The following is a 12,710-nucleotide window of genomic DNA, read 5'->3' on the forward strand; positions in this document are numbered from 1 at the left end:
CACACACACACACACACACACACACACACACACACACACACACACACCACAGCTCCTTAAAGAAACCAAATGCATTCCCACCACTCAAGGATACCAGGTGGGACCTGGGAGTTTTCAATTCTTTTTTTTTTTTTTTTTCTTTTTCTCCCAAGACACATACAGCCACAGTGCAGCCTGCAATGTCTTGGGTCTGACACAGACAAGATCCTCAGGGAGAAGCCGGCTACCCGGCCAAGAGACTAGGTTACAATGGCTCTCATTGCCTCCCACTTACTCCCATGCTCTATGGGTCTGCGTCGTCATCTGGGTCATTGCCTCATAGTGCCCATGAAGTGAAGTCTGCCCAGTGTGGGCAGCCTGGCATGCAAACTCCCTCATACTTCCCAGGTAGCCTGGACAAGGGCCATGACTCCTCAGAAATTTCACAGAGCTCTTGAAACAGCTAAGTGCAAGAGTGTCCAAGAGACACTTTCTACAAGGCCTGTATACAGCTAGAGCTCAATTTGTGCTCCAACCATACATGCCACCCTTCCCACACAGTCATCATCTGGCCATGCACTATACTATGACCTTTTATGGCTGTCCCCTGTGTGTCTCTGTCTTGGACAACTCTTCTTTCTTTATTTTTATTTTTTTAGGACAGGACTTCTGTGTGTAGCCTTGGCTGTCCCAGAACTCATTCTGTAGACAGAGCTGGCCTTGAACTCACAGAGATCCACCTGCCTCTGCCTCTTGAGTTCTGAGAATAAAGGTATGTGCCACCAGCACCTGGCCTTTTTTTTTTTTTTTTTTTTAATTAAGATGTGTTTTATGTGTGTGACTGTTCTGCCTGCTCATATGTGTGTGTGTCATGTGCCTATAGTGCCTGTGGAGGCCGGAAGAGGGTGTTAGTGTTAGGTCCCCTGGAACTGGAGTTACAGATGGTTGTCAGCCACCATTTGGATGCTGGGAGTTAAACCCAGGTCTTCCGGAAGAACAGTCAGTGCTCTTAGTGGCTGAGGCATCCAGCCTCAGTGGCTGGTCTTTTCTTTAAGGGTCCACAGCTATTCTCCCTCACTACCTTCCTTAGAGACCTGTCTCCAAATAGTGACCCTGTAACACCTTGGCTGGGACCAGCCCCCTCTGCAGTGGCCGTGTGGAGATTTACCACAAGCGTCCTGCAGGTGGCAGCACAGTGCTTGGAGGAAGGCGCGCTGTTTCTTTAGTCATACCAAATCTGCTGGTTGGTAAGTGGCAGGCAGGCTGAACCCAGCTTTCTGAGGGGACCTTATTCTAAATACTCTTGCCCACTCCTCCCCAGGGGTGTCTGGGACAGTAGATTTAGGTGACCCCCTAAGAACACTTTTTTTTTTTTTTCAAAAGCCAGACAGAGGGAAAACAGGAGGGTCTGAGGTAGTATTATGTCCTGGCTTTGGTTTTGCTCCCTGACCTCCATCCCCCTTGGAAGCTGTGTCCAGTGGGTCCTGCAGGGGACAAGGTCTGGCTTTTTCCGTCTGGTAGCATTCCGTTTCTCTAAGTAGAACTATCTGTAGCGTGTTTGCAAGCGTCGGGAGTCATACAGCAGCGGGCAGATGCCTCCTGGCGTGCTGCACTCAGGACCACCTTCAGCCTTTGACAATTGTCTCAGCAAAGCCCTTGAGGGTATATCCTGAGTCTGGCCTGGACCCGTTTTGTGGGAAAGTCTGCTGTGTGCTTTGATCCCTCCGCCTCCCCGGGGTTTCCTTCAGACTTCGGAACAGTTGTTTTCTAGATTGCCTTTTGGTCTGTGTTCCTCTGTCATGTCCTGAGGACACCCAGGTGTGCCTTTGGCAGAACTGACACCAAGCTGCTGCCACTGCGCTCTTGGCATTGTGTCCCGTCAGATGGCCCGTGGGGACCACCTGACAGGACTAGCGGGGTCCCTATGAGCACTACCCCTTCCCTGTTGTGATGAACTAGTCTCTGGAAGTGATCCCCTAACACGTACACGACCTCACCTGCAGCTTTGGCGTCGGCATTTCTTGTCTGTATCGATCATTGCTCCTGCCCAGTGAAGACCTTCCTCCATTTTGCCTCTACCTGGGTATCCGTCAGACAGAAGAGCTACTTTTGTTTACCTTTTTTACTTGGAGCCAGGTAGACTCGTATGCTTCTCTTTTCTCACAGGTATTATTGGATAGCATCTGGCATCAGCATCTTTCTGGTTCCCTGCGTGCCCCTTTGGGGTGGGTCTGGACGTAGTCTAGTTGTTTTTCTTATTGCATCTGGCTCACAGTCTGAGGGCACACGCTGTCCAGTGGCAGGGAAGGCGTGGTGGCAGGCGTGAGGGGCAGCTAGTCACACTGTAGCCACTGCGAGAAACAAAGAGACCAGTGCTGTGCTCAGCTCACTTTCTTCTTTCTATTCAATCCGGGACTCCAACTCAGGGATGGTGCCATCCACATTTACACCTAAATGAATCTGATAGAGGCACTCCCTCACAGACACGCCCAGGGGATTGTTTCCATGGTGATTATAAACACCCATAAGGCACGCCTCTGCCCTTTTCTGACATGCAATTATCTCAGCCTATTGTGTGATAGTTTTCCTGGAGAGGCATGTTATAAACAGCTATTCACCTCTGACCAGAGGAAGGCTACCACTGAAGTCCAATTCAGTGAACCAGTACGTTTATTGGAGTTCCTTATAGGAGTATGGGGGGAGAGATTAGCTACAGGCGCAGGGATGACCCTAAGCCCCCGGAACATGGGTGTAGCAGAAAGCCACAAGGTGGCAGTCTTGTTTTAAACTTCATTTGGGGTGTTTAGGCCTCTACTTCTCTTCCACCAACCCCTCCAAGGTTAGTGGGGAGAGGGGGTCCAGACCCCTTCTGGCTAGTAGGCTAGTTAGGGTCAAGGGGTTCTTTTATGAATTAGCAGGCTCCTCCACGCTTTTGCTCCCCGGAAGCATTTCTCTCCATCTCTCTGCTCCAAACCACCATATCATCTCTGGTCTCTGGTCCCTCCAAACTGCTACATGCCACAAGCTAACACTGAACGCCACACCGGACTCGACCAAACACCTCATAGTCTTTTTTTTTTTTCCAGCCTCATATGTATACTCTCAGAGCCCTAGACCACTCCCTTCTCAGTGTGGCACATGGAAGGCCGTTGCCAGCTGGCAAAGATCACACCCCACACGTGACAGTTCACAGGTGTGGACAAACTATAGCCCAACTAAAACCCCACACTTGGGATTAAAATAAAAGTATTTACATACATACAAAGAAACCAAAACTTCCATTACACATGGGTGATGGCTCATGAAAGCTGGAACTCTGGAGCTCCCTGCATGGCTTGCAAGCAGCTTGACAGGTCAGAGAGTCTTTTCCAGGCAGCTCTGATGATCTAAGAGCATCTCAGCTTACTTTAGAGAGAGAGGGGCCTGTGCATCTGGTCATTTTCAGGGCTGTCCTGAGAATTATGAGTTATCTACTTCCAGCCTCTGAATGAACCTCCCTTTAGAACCTTCTGAGTCTTCAGGAGTTTACCTCTAATATGGAATGTCTCAACTCAGTAAATTGTCACACCACACAGGCTCCTCCTCTCTTTTTCCTGCTTTAGCCATGGAATGACCATTTCTTTAAGACCCTACTTCTCTCTATTGTAGCACAGTGTAGGGGTGTGTTCATGGTTCTTGGGCTACTGCTGATAACACATCTTCGTTAGCCAGAGTTAGAGATACACACATATTTTGTGTGTGTGTGTGTGTGTGTGTGTGTGTGTGTGTGTGTGTGTATTATAGCCAGTCATAGAGATTCACACAGGTATAGCGACTCAAGGCTGAGGCCAGGGGTTAGCTTTGAGTTCCAAGTATGCCTGGGCTTTAGAGTAAAGCACTGTCTGTCTTCTTTACTTTTCTATTGCTGTGACAAAATACCACCACCATGGCAACTTATAAAATAAAGCATTTAATTGGGCTTACAGTTTCAGAAGGTTAGAGTCTGTGATGGCAGAGCAAAGGCTTGGCAGCAGGAACAGCTGAGAGCTCACATCTGGATCTAAAAGCAAGCAGCAGAGGAAGGGGTAGGTAGCGTCACAGAGAGAGACAGACATGGACAAAGACAGGCACAGGGAATGTCATTAGTCTTTTCAAAACGCAAAGCCTGCCTTCAGTGACACACCTCTGCCAACAAGGCCATACCTCCTAATCCTTCCCAAACACTTCCACCAACTGGGGGCCAAGCATTCAAAATTACAAGCCTATGGGGGCAGGCGGGGAGCCTTCTCACTCAAATTACCACAATGTCTCAAAATAAAATGTTAAGACACATTTGTGCCCCTTTCTTATACTCAGAGTCATCCCTGTCATCTGTGACCCTACACAGTGGACATGCTGTACAAATAGTTCTGCTCTTTTATTTGGGGAACAATGACAAGTAAAAGAGGTCTGTGCGTGTTCAGTAGAGATACGGTGTTTATTCTAAATATTTTTGATCGGTAGCTGACAGGCTACCACAGCTTCAGAGGCCAGCTGTCCCCTCTTGTGTCTTTATTTCTCTGTATGTCAAGAACTGTGCATTCATCCAGGCCAGGCATGATGGCTCATCTCTCTAGCACTTGGAAAGCAAAGGCAAGGGAGTTCGCCACAAGTTTAAGACCAGTCTGTTCTACATAATGAGTTCCAGGCCAGCTAGTGTTACATAGTGAGACTCCAGCTCCAATTAGTCAATCAAAAGAGAATTGTGTGCATGCCAATACTCCATTCCAGTGGCTGGAGGGATGGTTCAGAAGTTAAGATCACTGGCTTCTCTTCCAGAGGACCTGGGTTCAATTGCCAGCATCCACATGGCAGCTCACAACTGTCTATACCTCTAGTTGTTAATCCAAAAGATGGGGCGAGAAAGACCACTGACCCAAATCACCATGGCCAAATTAACTAAAGCAAGCTATTAATTAAATCAAGCCTTCCAAATTTATGTGCAGGTGCTGACTCCTTCTAAGGTGGGGTTTTAGAGGTAAGCATTGAATGTGAGGAAGACAAGGCTTTGATAGCTCGGGAGGAGGGTGTTTCCAAACGGGAGATTTGGTAGGAAAAGCAGGCAGCGTTACAGGAATAGAGCATAAGCATAATAAGTTAGTCCAAATGATCTCCTGGAACAAAGACATGATTGCAAGGTGGTCATAACAACAAGTAGTCATAACAACTGTTTGGAAACAAAGATAGGGTTGTTGCAAGATGGTTATGAACTTGTTGAAACAAAGGCATGGTTGTTGTTTCCTGGAACAGGCAGTCTAGAACCAATTGTAGTTAAGGTTACAGGCGGGGCATAGCCCAAACCTTGAGAAAGAGAGGCTTAATTGTAAACAGGAATGAGCCTAGTTTGTCTTTACTGTAAGATAGCTTTTAAGCCTAAAATGGATGCAGGCTGGTTTTTCATTGTCCCGGGACGTCAGATGCGCGCTGCTGGCCTCCTCAGTTACTGCATGCATGTAGTGCACAGACATGCAGGAAAACACTGAAGCACATAAAATTCATTAACTAATCCCCATACCAAGTCACAAGGCTCTGGCTTTCCACTAAGTTGTATTCTAGCTAGTCTCTTCAGGATAGAGAAACCAACCAGAATTCCTCATCTATGCGCCTGATGCTAAGCTGGCTGCAAATGGTCTACTGATCCATCCGGTGTCTGACCCCTGGGCCCTCCCTACCTACATTCCTGCATCCCCACCAGCAGGCTCTACCCTAGCAACCAGGGAGTAAGAGGGGCAGAGGCTAGCAAGAGTGACTGTTTTAAGAAACGCTTGGCAGAATGCAGACCCTGTGGTTATAGGTAGCTGTTCTCTGCTTTTGTTCTTTTCTGCATTGTCTGATTTTTATTTGTTTCTAAGTAGTAAGCATTCAAATGGAAACACACACACACACACACACACACACACACACAAAGGGGGTCCTTGGGGATGCTTGCCCTAGACTGCCTATACTCATGCCTCTGTTTTCCTCTCTCGTTGTCCATTGTCTTTTGGCCCTCGGTGAGAAGATGGTGTCAGGATCCTGGAAATGCAACTTCAAACCCCTTGAATTCAAATAACTTGGGGGAAGGGGTAATGAGTCTGGATTAATTGCTCAGTAAGCCTGTAGTAACCAAGTCATTTTTACTGACTAGAGAGCAATTAAATTAAGCTTCTACAAAATGCTGTCTCCACAAAGCCTTCGAGGAGAGCTGATTAGCCAAATTGTGTCTTCGGTTTAAGGAGCAAAATTTCCATCTCAAACTGGTTGAAGCAAGTAGAGGAATTAGGCTTTATTTTAATGTCTCTGAAGATTCCCCGGGGGCAGCATTAAAGGCAGTGTAGCTCAGAGGAGTCCCGGCAGGGTCCTATAGATTACTCCAAGGCCTCCCTGGCTCCTCGTGTCTCCCTCAGGTTCTCATGGCTCTTCCCTGCTTTCTTTGCTGTGATAGCCCCAGCAGCTGTCAAGAATGTTGGTTTTCCAGAAGTCCTGACAGCCATTCTGGCCTTCGGGTTCCCTGAGTCTGCTGGGCTTCCGAGGTTCTTCCCTGAACCTTGCCTGCGATGATGGAGATGCCAGTTGCAGAGCTATGGCCGGTCCTGCAGGATCAGGTGTACCTGGGCCATCTGAACCAACAAGAGCTGGGCAGGCCATCCCAAGGGTGAGGCAGGTGCTAGAGTGGAGTGGGGCCACCAGGCAGGCAGGGCAGCAGCACCTCCTGTTAGATCCGTCTAGTGGACAATGAGGGAGCGTCATGGGGGCGGGGCACTGTAACCGGATGTCTCTCGGGTGCTTTTTTAACAACCCCTGCCTACTTCTCCCTGTCCTCTTCGCAAAGTGCCTCCTGCTCTGATTGACCCTGCTGCAGTAGAGTGTTCTCTGCACACTGATCAGAGACATAGTCTGTTGATCCAGCCCCAGTGTCATCATCCATAATGGCTTTGTCCTTGGTAGGGTGGACCTGCCTCCCCCCTGTGAGGTCAGTGACTGGCAGAGGTGCCCAGTCGCCTGTGCAGGGACCTCCCTGCCCCTTTGAACTGGGATGGGGTGCTGTAGCTATTTTTGGGGCCCGGTGTCAATGTGATCTTCGATGCCCTTGCCCTCTGTGACTCATACAAACCTGTGTGAGGGATGCTGCCTCCACTTAATGACAAGGACATCCATAAGCTTGAAGGTGAAAGCCAAGCTAATGGACGGCCTGGGACCTAGCCCAAGTGCGTTTGGCCTCAGAGCTACCTGGAATCTAATCGCTGTGTCAACCCCTAGAAGGACTTGGAAGGGAAGCTCACATGGTGGAGCCGCCCTGTCCTGAGTCCTGCATCCTTTGGAAGGTTGGATTGCGTTTAAATGCATCACGATGCGTTTGCATGTGGGAGGACAAGTGAAGGCTTCTTTGCACACAGTGCAGGGATAGGGCTCTGAACATCGCCATGGCCATGCCGAAAGCTCCCTGTCTGGGCCAGTAACACGGGGCTGCGAATCCTGATTGTACTTCACAGAGCTGGGCACTCATATCAGGAAAAGACCTATTTATCTTTTGGACAATGTGTTTCTCCGTATCTGTGTGGAAAGATCTCTGGGGCCTCTTTCAGACACCTTGTCTAAGAGCAGAGCACAAGTTCCCAACTAGTCAGGGGGAACCTCTCTCCATCCTTAGCTGGGAGTTTGGGGCCTTCTCAATCCTGGTGTGCAGGGGTGTGATGTCTGTGGGTCTCAGTCTACAAGGTTTTAAATGAATAGTAGGGGCTGGGCATAGGCCTGTGGCCTGGGCAACCTTAGGTACCAAGTCTCACTCAACATCTGTGTCTTAGGCCCAGCCAGTAGGCCCAGCGAGGCTCTCATGCAGCCTCTGTGTCTCAAGCCAGCAGGGGTCGCCGGGGGCTCTGTCTCAGGACTGGCCAGCAGAGGGCACCAAAGTCTCACTCAGTCTCTTGTCTCAGGCCTGCAGGTATGGCCACGTCCAGCATCTGGAACATCTCCTCTTCTATGGCGCAGACATGAGCGCACAGAACGCCTCAGGGAACACAGCCCTGCATATCTGCGCCCTCTACAATCAGGTCAGTGGCCTGCACACCCCTCACCCTAACCCCTGGTGTGCACTGGGCATGGGTGGAAGGGCTGGCCTGTATATCTCTGCGACCCTCACCTGCCGCCTTCGTGGAAACCAGAGAGTAGTGAAGCTGTGAGCAGCCCCAGGTCACCTGCCAGACCTGCAGTCAGCCCTGCGCAATACAAGAATGGTCGTTGTCCTGAAGACACGGAGGAGCGGAGCCTTCCCGTTCCCTTGGCTGAATGCCAACTTTGCTTGGTCCTGAGCCTCGTTCCAGGATAACCCCTCTACGTTCCTTTTTGCTCCTGGTTACATGTGTGTAACAAATGTGATTTTCATAACCATTGAGCACAGTTCTTTGACACTCGGTGCATTCCCAATGCTGTACAGCCATCCCTACTAATTACCTGCAGAACTTTTAATCTTCCCAGACTGAATCTTTGTCCCCAGGAAACACTGATTCCCAATCCCTCCCCAACCCCAAGTCCCTAACCCCAAGCCCTAGCCCTCTCTTCCTGCTTACTGCTGGGTCTGAGGACTCTGTCCTCTGAAGACTAGGGCGTTTGCAGGAGCTGGCCATTCATGCCCAGCTTCTTCTCCTCAGCATCATATTCTCATGGTCTAACCTATGGTAACAAATGCCAGCTATACTTCCTTCTAAAGTTTGTTTCCATGCCACTGAGGGGTGAGCATGTCTGTCCATCTGCTCTTTTATGTGTTGGCACGGAGCTTGTTCCTACACCCCTGAGGGACCGGCACGTGGCTTGTTCTGCCTTTGGCTGTTGTGGTTTTGTGTTGCCATGAATGCAAGGGTACAGATTCAGGCCCTGGCCTCAGTGTTCTTCTGGCCTCCACAGGGACAAACTCATAAGCGGAACTCAAGGCAAATAGCACACTGATGCACCATGCCCCTCTCTCATGCTTCTGGGTCAGACCCTGTGGTTTGTGTGTCCTGGAAGCCCTATAGGCTGTGGTCCCTGCTCTCTGAGAGGGAGACACCTTAGTGGCTAGGACTTGGGCCCTGGACGATAAGTACCCTGAGCTGGATATGGAGGGGAAATGATACGCATGTCCCATAGGAGGGCTGAGAACAGTGCTGCTCAAAGGATGGGGTGGACTGCAGGGTCAGCTCCGGTGGGCAGGAAGGGCACCAGGGTCCTTGGTACTCAAGGTCAGGTTGATGTAGGACAGCAGCTTCTGAGGACACTACTTTCTTCTTCCTTTTCTGTGGCTTTATTAGACCTCAAGGCTGAGGTTAGTGACCCACAGACAGCCAGGCAGCCCCAGCAGAGGGTCTTGGGAATGACTGTTCCTCTTGGGGGATGGAGGAATCTCAGTGATGAGGCTCTGCTGAAAATACCCTGGGGTCTAGCCCCAGTGAACACTGAGTTCTCCAACCTCAAAGCCATAGTCTTATTTCCCCAGACAGTGACTCTGGAGGACAGTGCAAACCTTAGCCTGCCAAGTTTGTTCCCAGCCCCTTACTGGCTGGTTCCACGCCCGCTCTCCTTCTAGCCAGTAACTTTTCTGGATCCTTCCCCATCGAAAACTCCTACACACCCTTCAAGACCTCATTCACATGGTCCAGACCCAGTCAAATCCTCTCAGACCACTGTCATGATTAGGCAGATGGGTGTTTCAGCCGGAGTGTCTTGCAGTGGTCCCGGCTTGTGTGTAGAGCATATTCCCAGTGGCCGTCGCCCTCAGGTCCACCATGGAGCTTGGATGGGGAACCCTTGTTAAGTGTGGGAATATTCGGCTGCCTTAGAAAACACAACGTGAGGCTTGGCTGGGTCTAGGAAAGCATCTGCACCAACATCTGCTTTGCAATGATTGCCTGCGATGGGAAAACATGACTTAATTTTACTCAGTATATTTCAAGCATATTTTAATCACACACACACACAAAAAAAAAATAGAGGAAATCACAGTTTCTGTCACTTAAAATAATGGTGAGCATGATGGTCTTTGAAAGGGAGGCTAAAGAATTTCATTAGGCAGCCTGTGTTCTCAGCTGTATAGGAGACCATTCCTTTGGGGGTTCAGTCCACATACCCCAGGGCTGTCTTTATCCTTAGGAGGGTCTGCAGATGTCCAGTACTCCCAGGAAAACCTCCCCTCCCCCACATACTGTCAGTTAGAATAGAGGTAGCTGACTTTCTGGGGCCCATTGGTAAACACTTCATGCTTTGGTTACTGCCTGGCCATTCTGGTCACCTGTCAGCTGAGCAGCCACAGTATAGCAGTCAGAAGCGACAGGTCATGGAGAGTGGCCTCGTTGCAAGAAAGCTATTTGTTCAGTAGGCAGGGGTGGAGCGGGGAGTGGGAGTGTGGGGAAGGGAGGGAGTGATGTGTTCCAGGGGCTGTTGCCCATCTTTGGAGTAGAAGGCTACACTGTCTTTTTCTCCCACCTCACTTATAGATTTGCTCTTCCCTAGCTCTGGGTAACTTCCATCCTGCAGGCCAGTGGGCCTAGGCAAGTGTGGGGAGAGCTGCCCCTCCCCCAAAGCTGCTCCCACATGATGGCAGCCTGCTGCTGCCCAGCTTCAGACAGAATGCCTGTTCTCTGCAGCCTGGGACAGATTCATCCAAGGCGACTAAGCTGGATATTGGCTGCCTGGCTTGTGTCACCTCCAGGGATGCTGTGTTGGGTCATAGGCTCTGGAGTTACTGGCCACACCATACCCTGACACCATGACAAGCTGGCATGTCAGTGACTGCACCCTGGCTGGTGCTGTGGGAGGGTCTTCAGTCTGCTCTCAGCCCTTCCCCAGCCTGGAGCTATGTCTGAATTGTTTTTGTGAAGCTGCTTCAGCACAGCTCTGAGAGTCACAGTCTTGCAAAGAGTGAAGGATAACTCTGCCTTTGGGTAGTCTTCAATCTTCCCTCCCTGTGTCACCACCTTGCTGGCCTCTGTGCCCATAGCCCCTTGTCTACAGACAGCTGATATATGTGGCTGTAGAGGATATGGCCTGGGTGTGGATGACAGAAACCACACCAGGAACATTACATAGGAAATGCTGTCATACCACGAATACTGAGGATGTGCCTCAGGGACGAGAAGAATTCAGAAGGGCAGGGTTCAGGGCAAGGAGACACGTGGCCTTGGGGACACAGGGAAGCAATGAGGAGGCCTAGCCCACTGGGCTCTGCTGGATGTAACCTGGGTCCTGGGTGTGCAGCCTGAGTCTCTGTTGGGTCCAGGGTTGCTAAGAGGCTGAAGTGGAAACCAAACATCCGTGATACCTGGCATGGGGTGAGGATTCAGTAACTCAGGGCTCTAATGGCTCTAATGGTGCTGTTGAAGATAGTGGTGGTGCTGGCAGAGATGGTGATTATGGTGTTGAAGATGATGCTCATGGAGATGCTGGTGATGCTGGGGCTGTTGATAATGAGGGATGCTTCACACTGGTGATAGTGACCACACTTACGGTGGAGGTGGTGTTTTGGTGATAGAAAAGTTAATGTTGATGATGGTAATGCTAATGGTGATAGTGAGGATGATGGTAAAGTTAGTGATGATGATAGCGATGGTGATAGTGATGGAGTGATAATGTCGGTAGTGATGATGGTGGTGAAGGCATGGTGATGCTACCACTGATAGGGCTTGCCCTTAATGAGACACTCCTTAGATCTGGAAGCCCAGGTGTTGAGCCCTATGCATGCTCTATCAATTTCATCAGGACGCTTCTAATAAAGCACACTGTGATCAGAATATTCTCTTTCCTCTCATGCAATCAACTAATTAGGGCTTTGATTGTAAGCAGCAAATTGATTCTAATCTTTGGGCTCTCTCTCCTCACGCTGGCTTCCCAAGAGCTCCAGAGGGAGAAAGCAACACCCTGGATAATGAGGGATCAGAGAGAGCTTAAATATCAAAGGTTACTGGAGCAGCCTGTAACACACAGATGCATGATCACACCCCTACACATACATATATGCATGCACACACATGCACACACACAAGCACACAAACATGTACTTTGCCTCTTGTGTGTGCAGAGGGGGGTGGTTTCAGTGTGTATCTGTGTGCCTTGCTGGTTTCTCGTGGGGCATGTGTCCACTCTGTGGCTGCTTCTTTGGGGCCATCTGAGGGTCATCATCACCATAGGCATCATGGCTGTGGGTCTGTCGGAATAGACTGCTGTCTGTGGCTGTAATAAACCACTTTGACCAACACCTCCAGGTCACAGTACATCACTGAGGGAAGTCAGAATGGGAGCTTGAAGCAGAAGCTGTGGAGGAATGCTGCTTGCTGGCTCACTCAGGCTCAGCTTAGCTACCTTTCTTATACCCAGGACTACCTGCTTAGGGAATGGTGCTGCCCATAGTGGGCCAATACCTTCTATATTTATTGACAGTCAATACAGTCATCCACAGGCATTCTCATAGACCAATCTGACCTGGGTAATCTTTCAGCTGAGACTCCCTTCTCAGCTGAGTCTAGGCTGTGTCAAGTTGACAGTTAAAGGTAACTAGGGGAGATGGCATTCATACAGTCTTTCCTCTAAGAGCCTGTGGAAACCATTGACTGGTGTCATACTGATCAGTGGATCCAGGTTAAGAAGTGGTGGAATTAGACTTCTATGCTACTCCCCTCAGCCTTTGGGGTCTGAATGGGGCTCAAGGGTACAACTAAGGCAGAAGCCTAGTGCCCTACAGCATGGGAAGTAAGTGGTCCCAACTTTCC

The 12,710-nt window shown here is 49.8% G+C and overlaps 1 protein-coding gene across 3 annotated transcripts in view; it reads left to right on the plus strand.

The window, feature by feature from the left end:
* Positions 1-12,710, plus strand: part of Shank2 (SH3 and multiple ankyrin repeat domains 2) — a 435,405-nt gene that overhangs the window by 90,777 nt on the left and 331,918 nt on the right. For all 3 annotated transcript variants that reach the window (XM_055614761.1, XM_055614759.1, XM_055614760.1), the window contains exon 9: positions 7,911-8,027. In XM_055614761.1, the coding sequence (XP_055470736.1) occupies positions 7,911-8,027 (117 nt within the window). The remainder of the gene's footprint in view (positions 1-7,910; positions 8,028-12,710) is intronic.

The sequence above is a fragment of the Psammomys obesus genome, unplaced genomic scaffold (genome assembly GCF_907164565.1).
Source record: "Psammomys obesus unplaced genomic scaffold, mPsaObe1.curated_primary_1811, whole genome shotgun sequence".
NCBI lineage: Eukaryota > Metazoa > Chordata > Mammalia > Rodentia > Muridae > Psammomys > Psammomys obesus.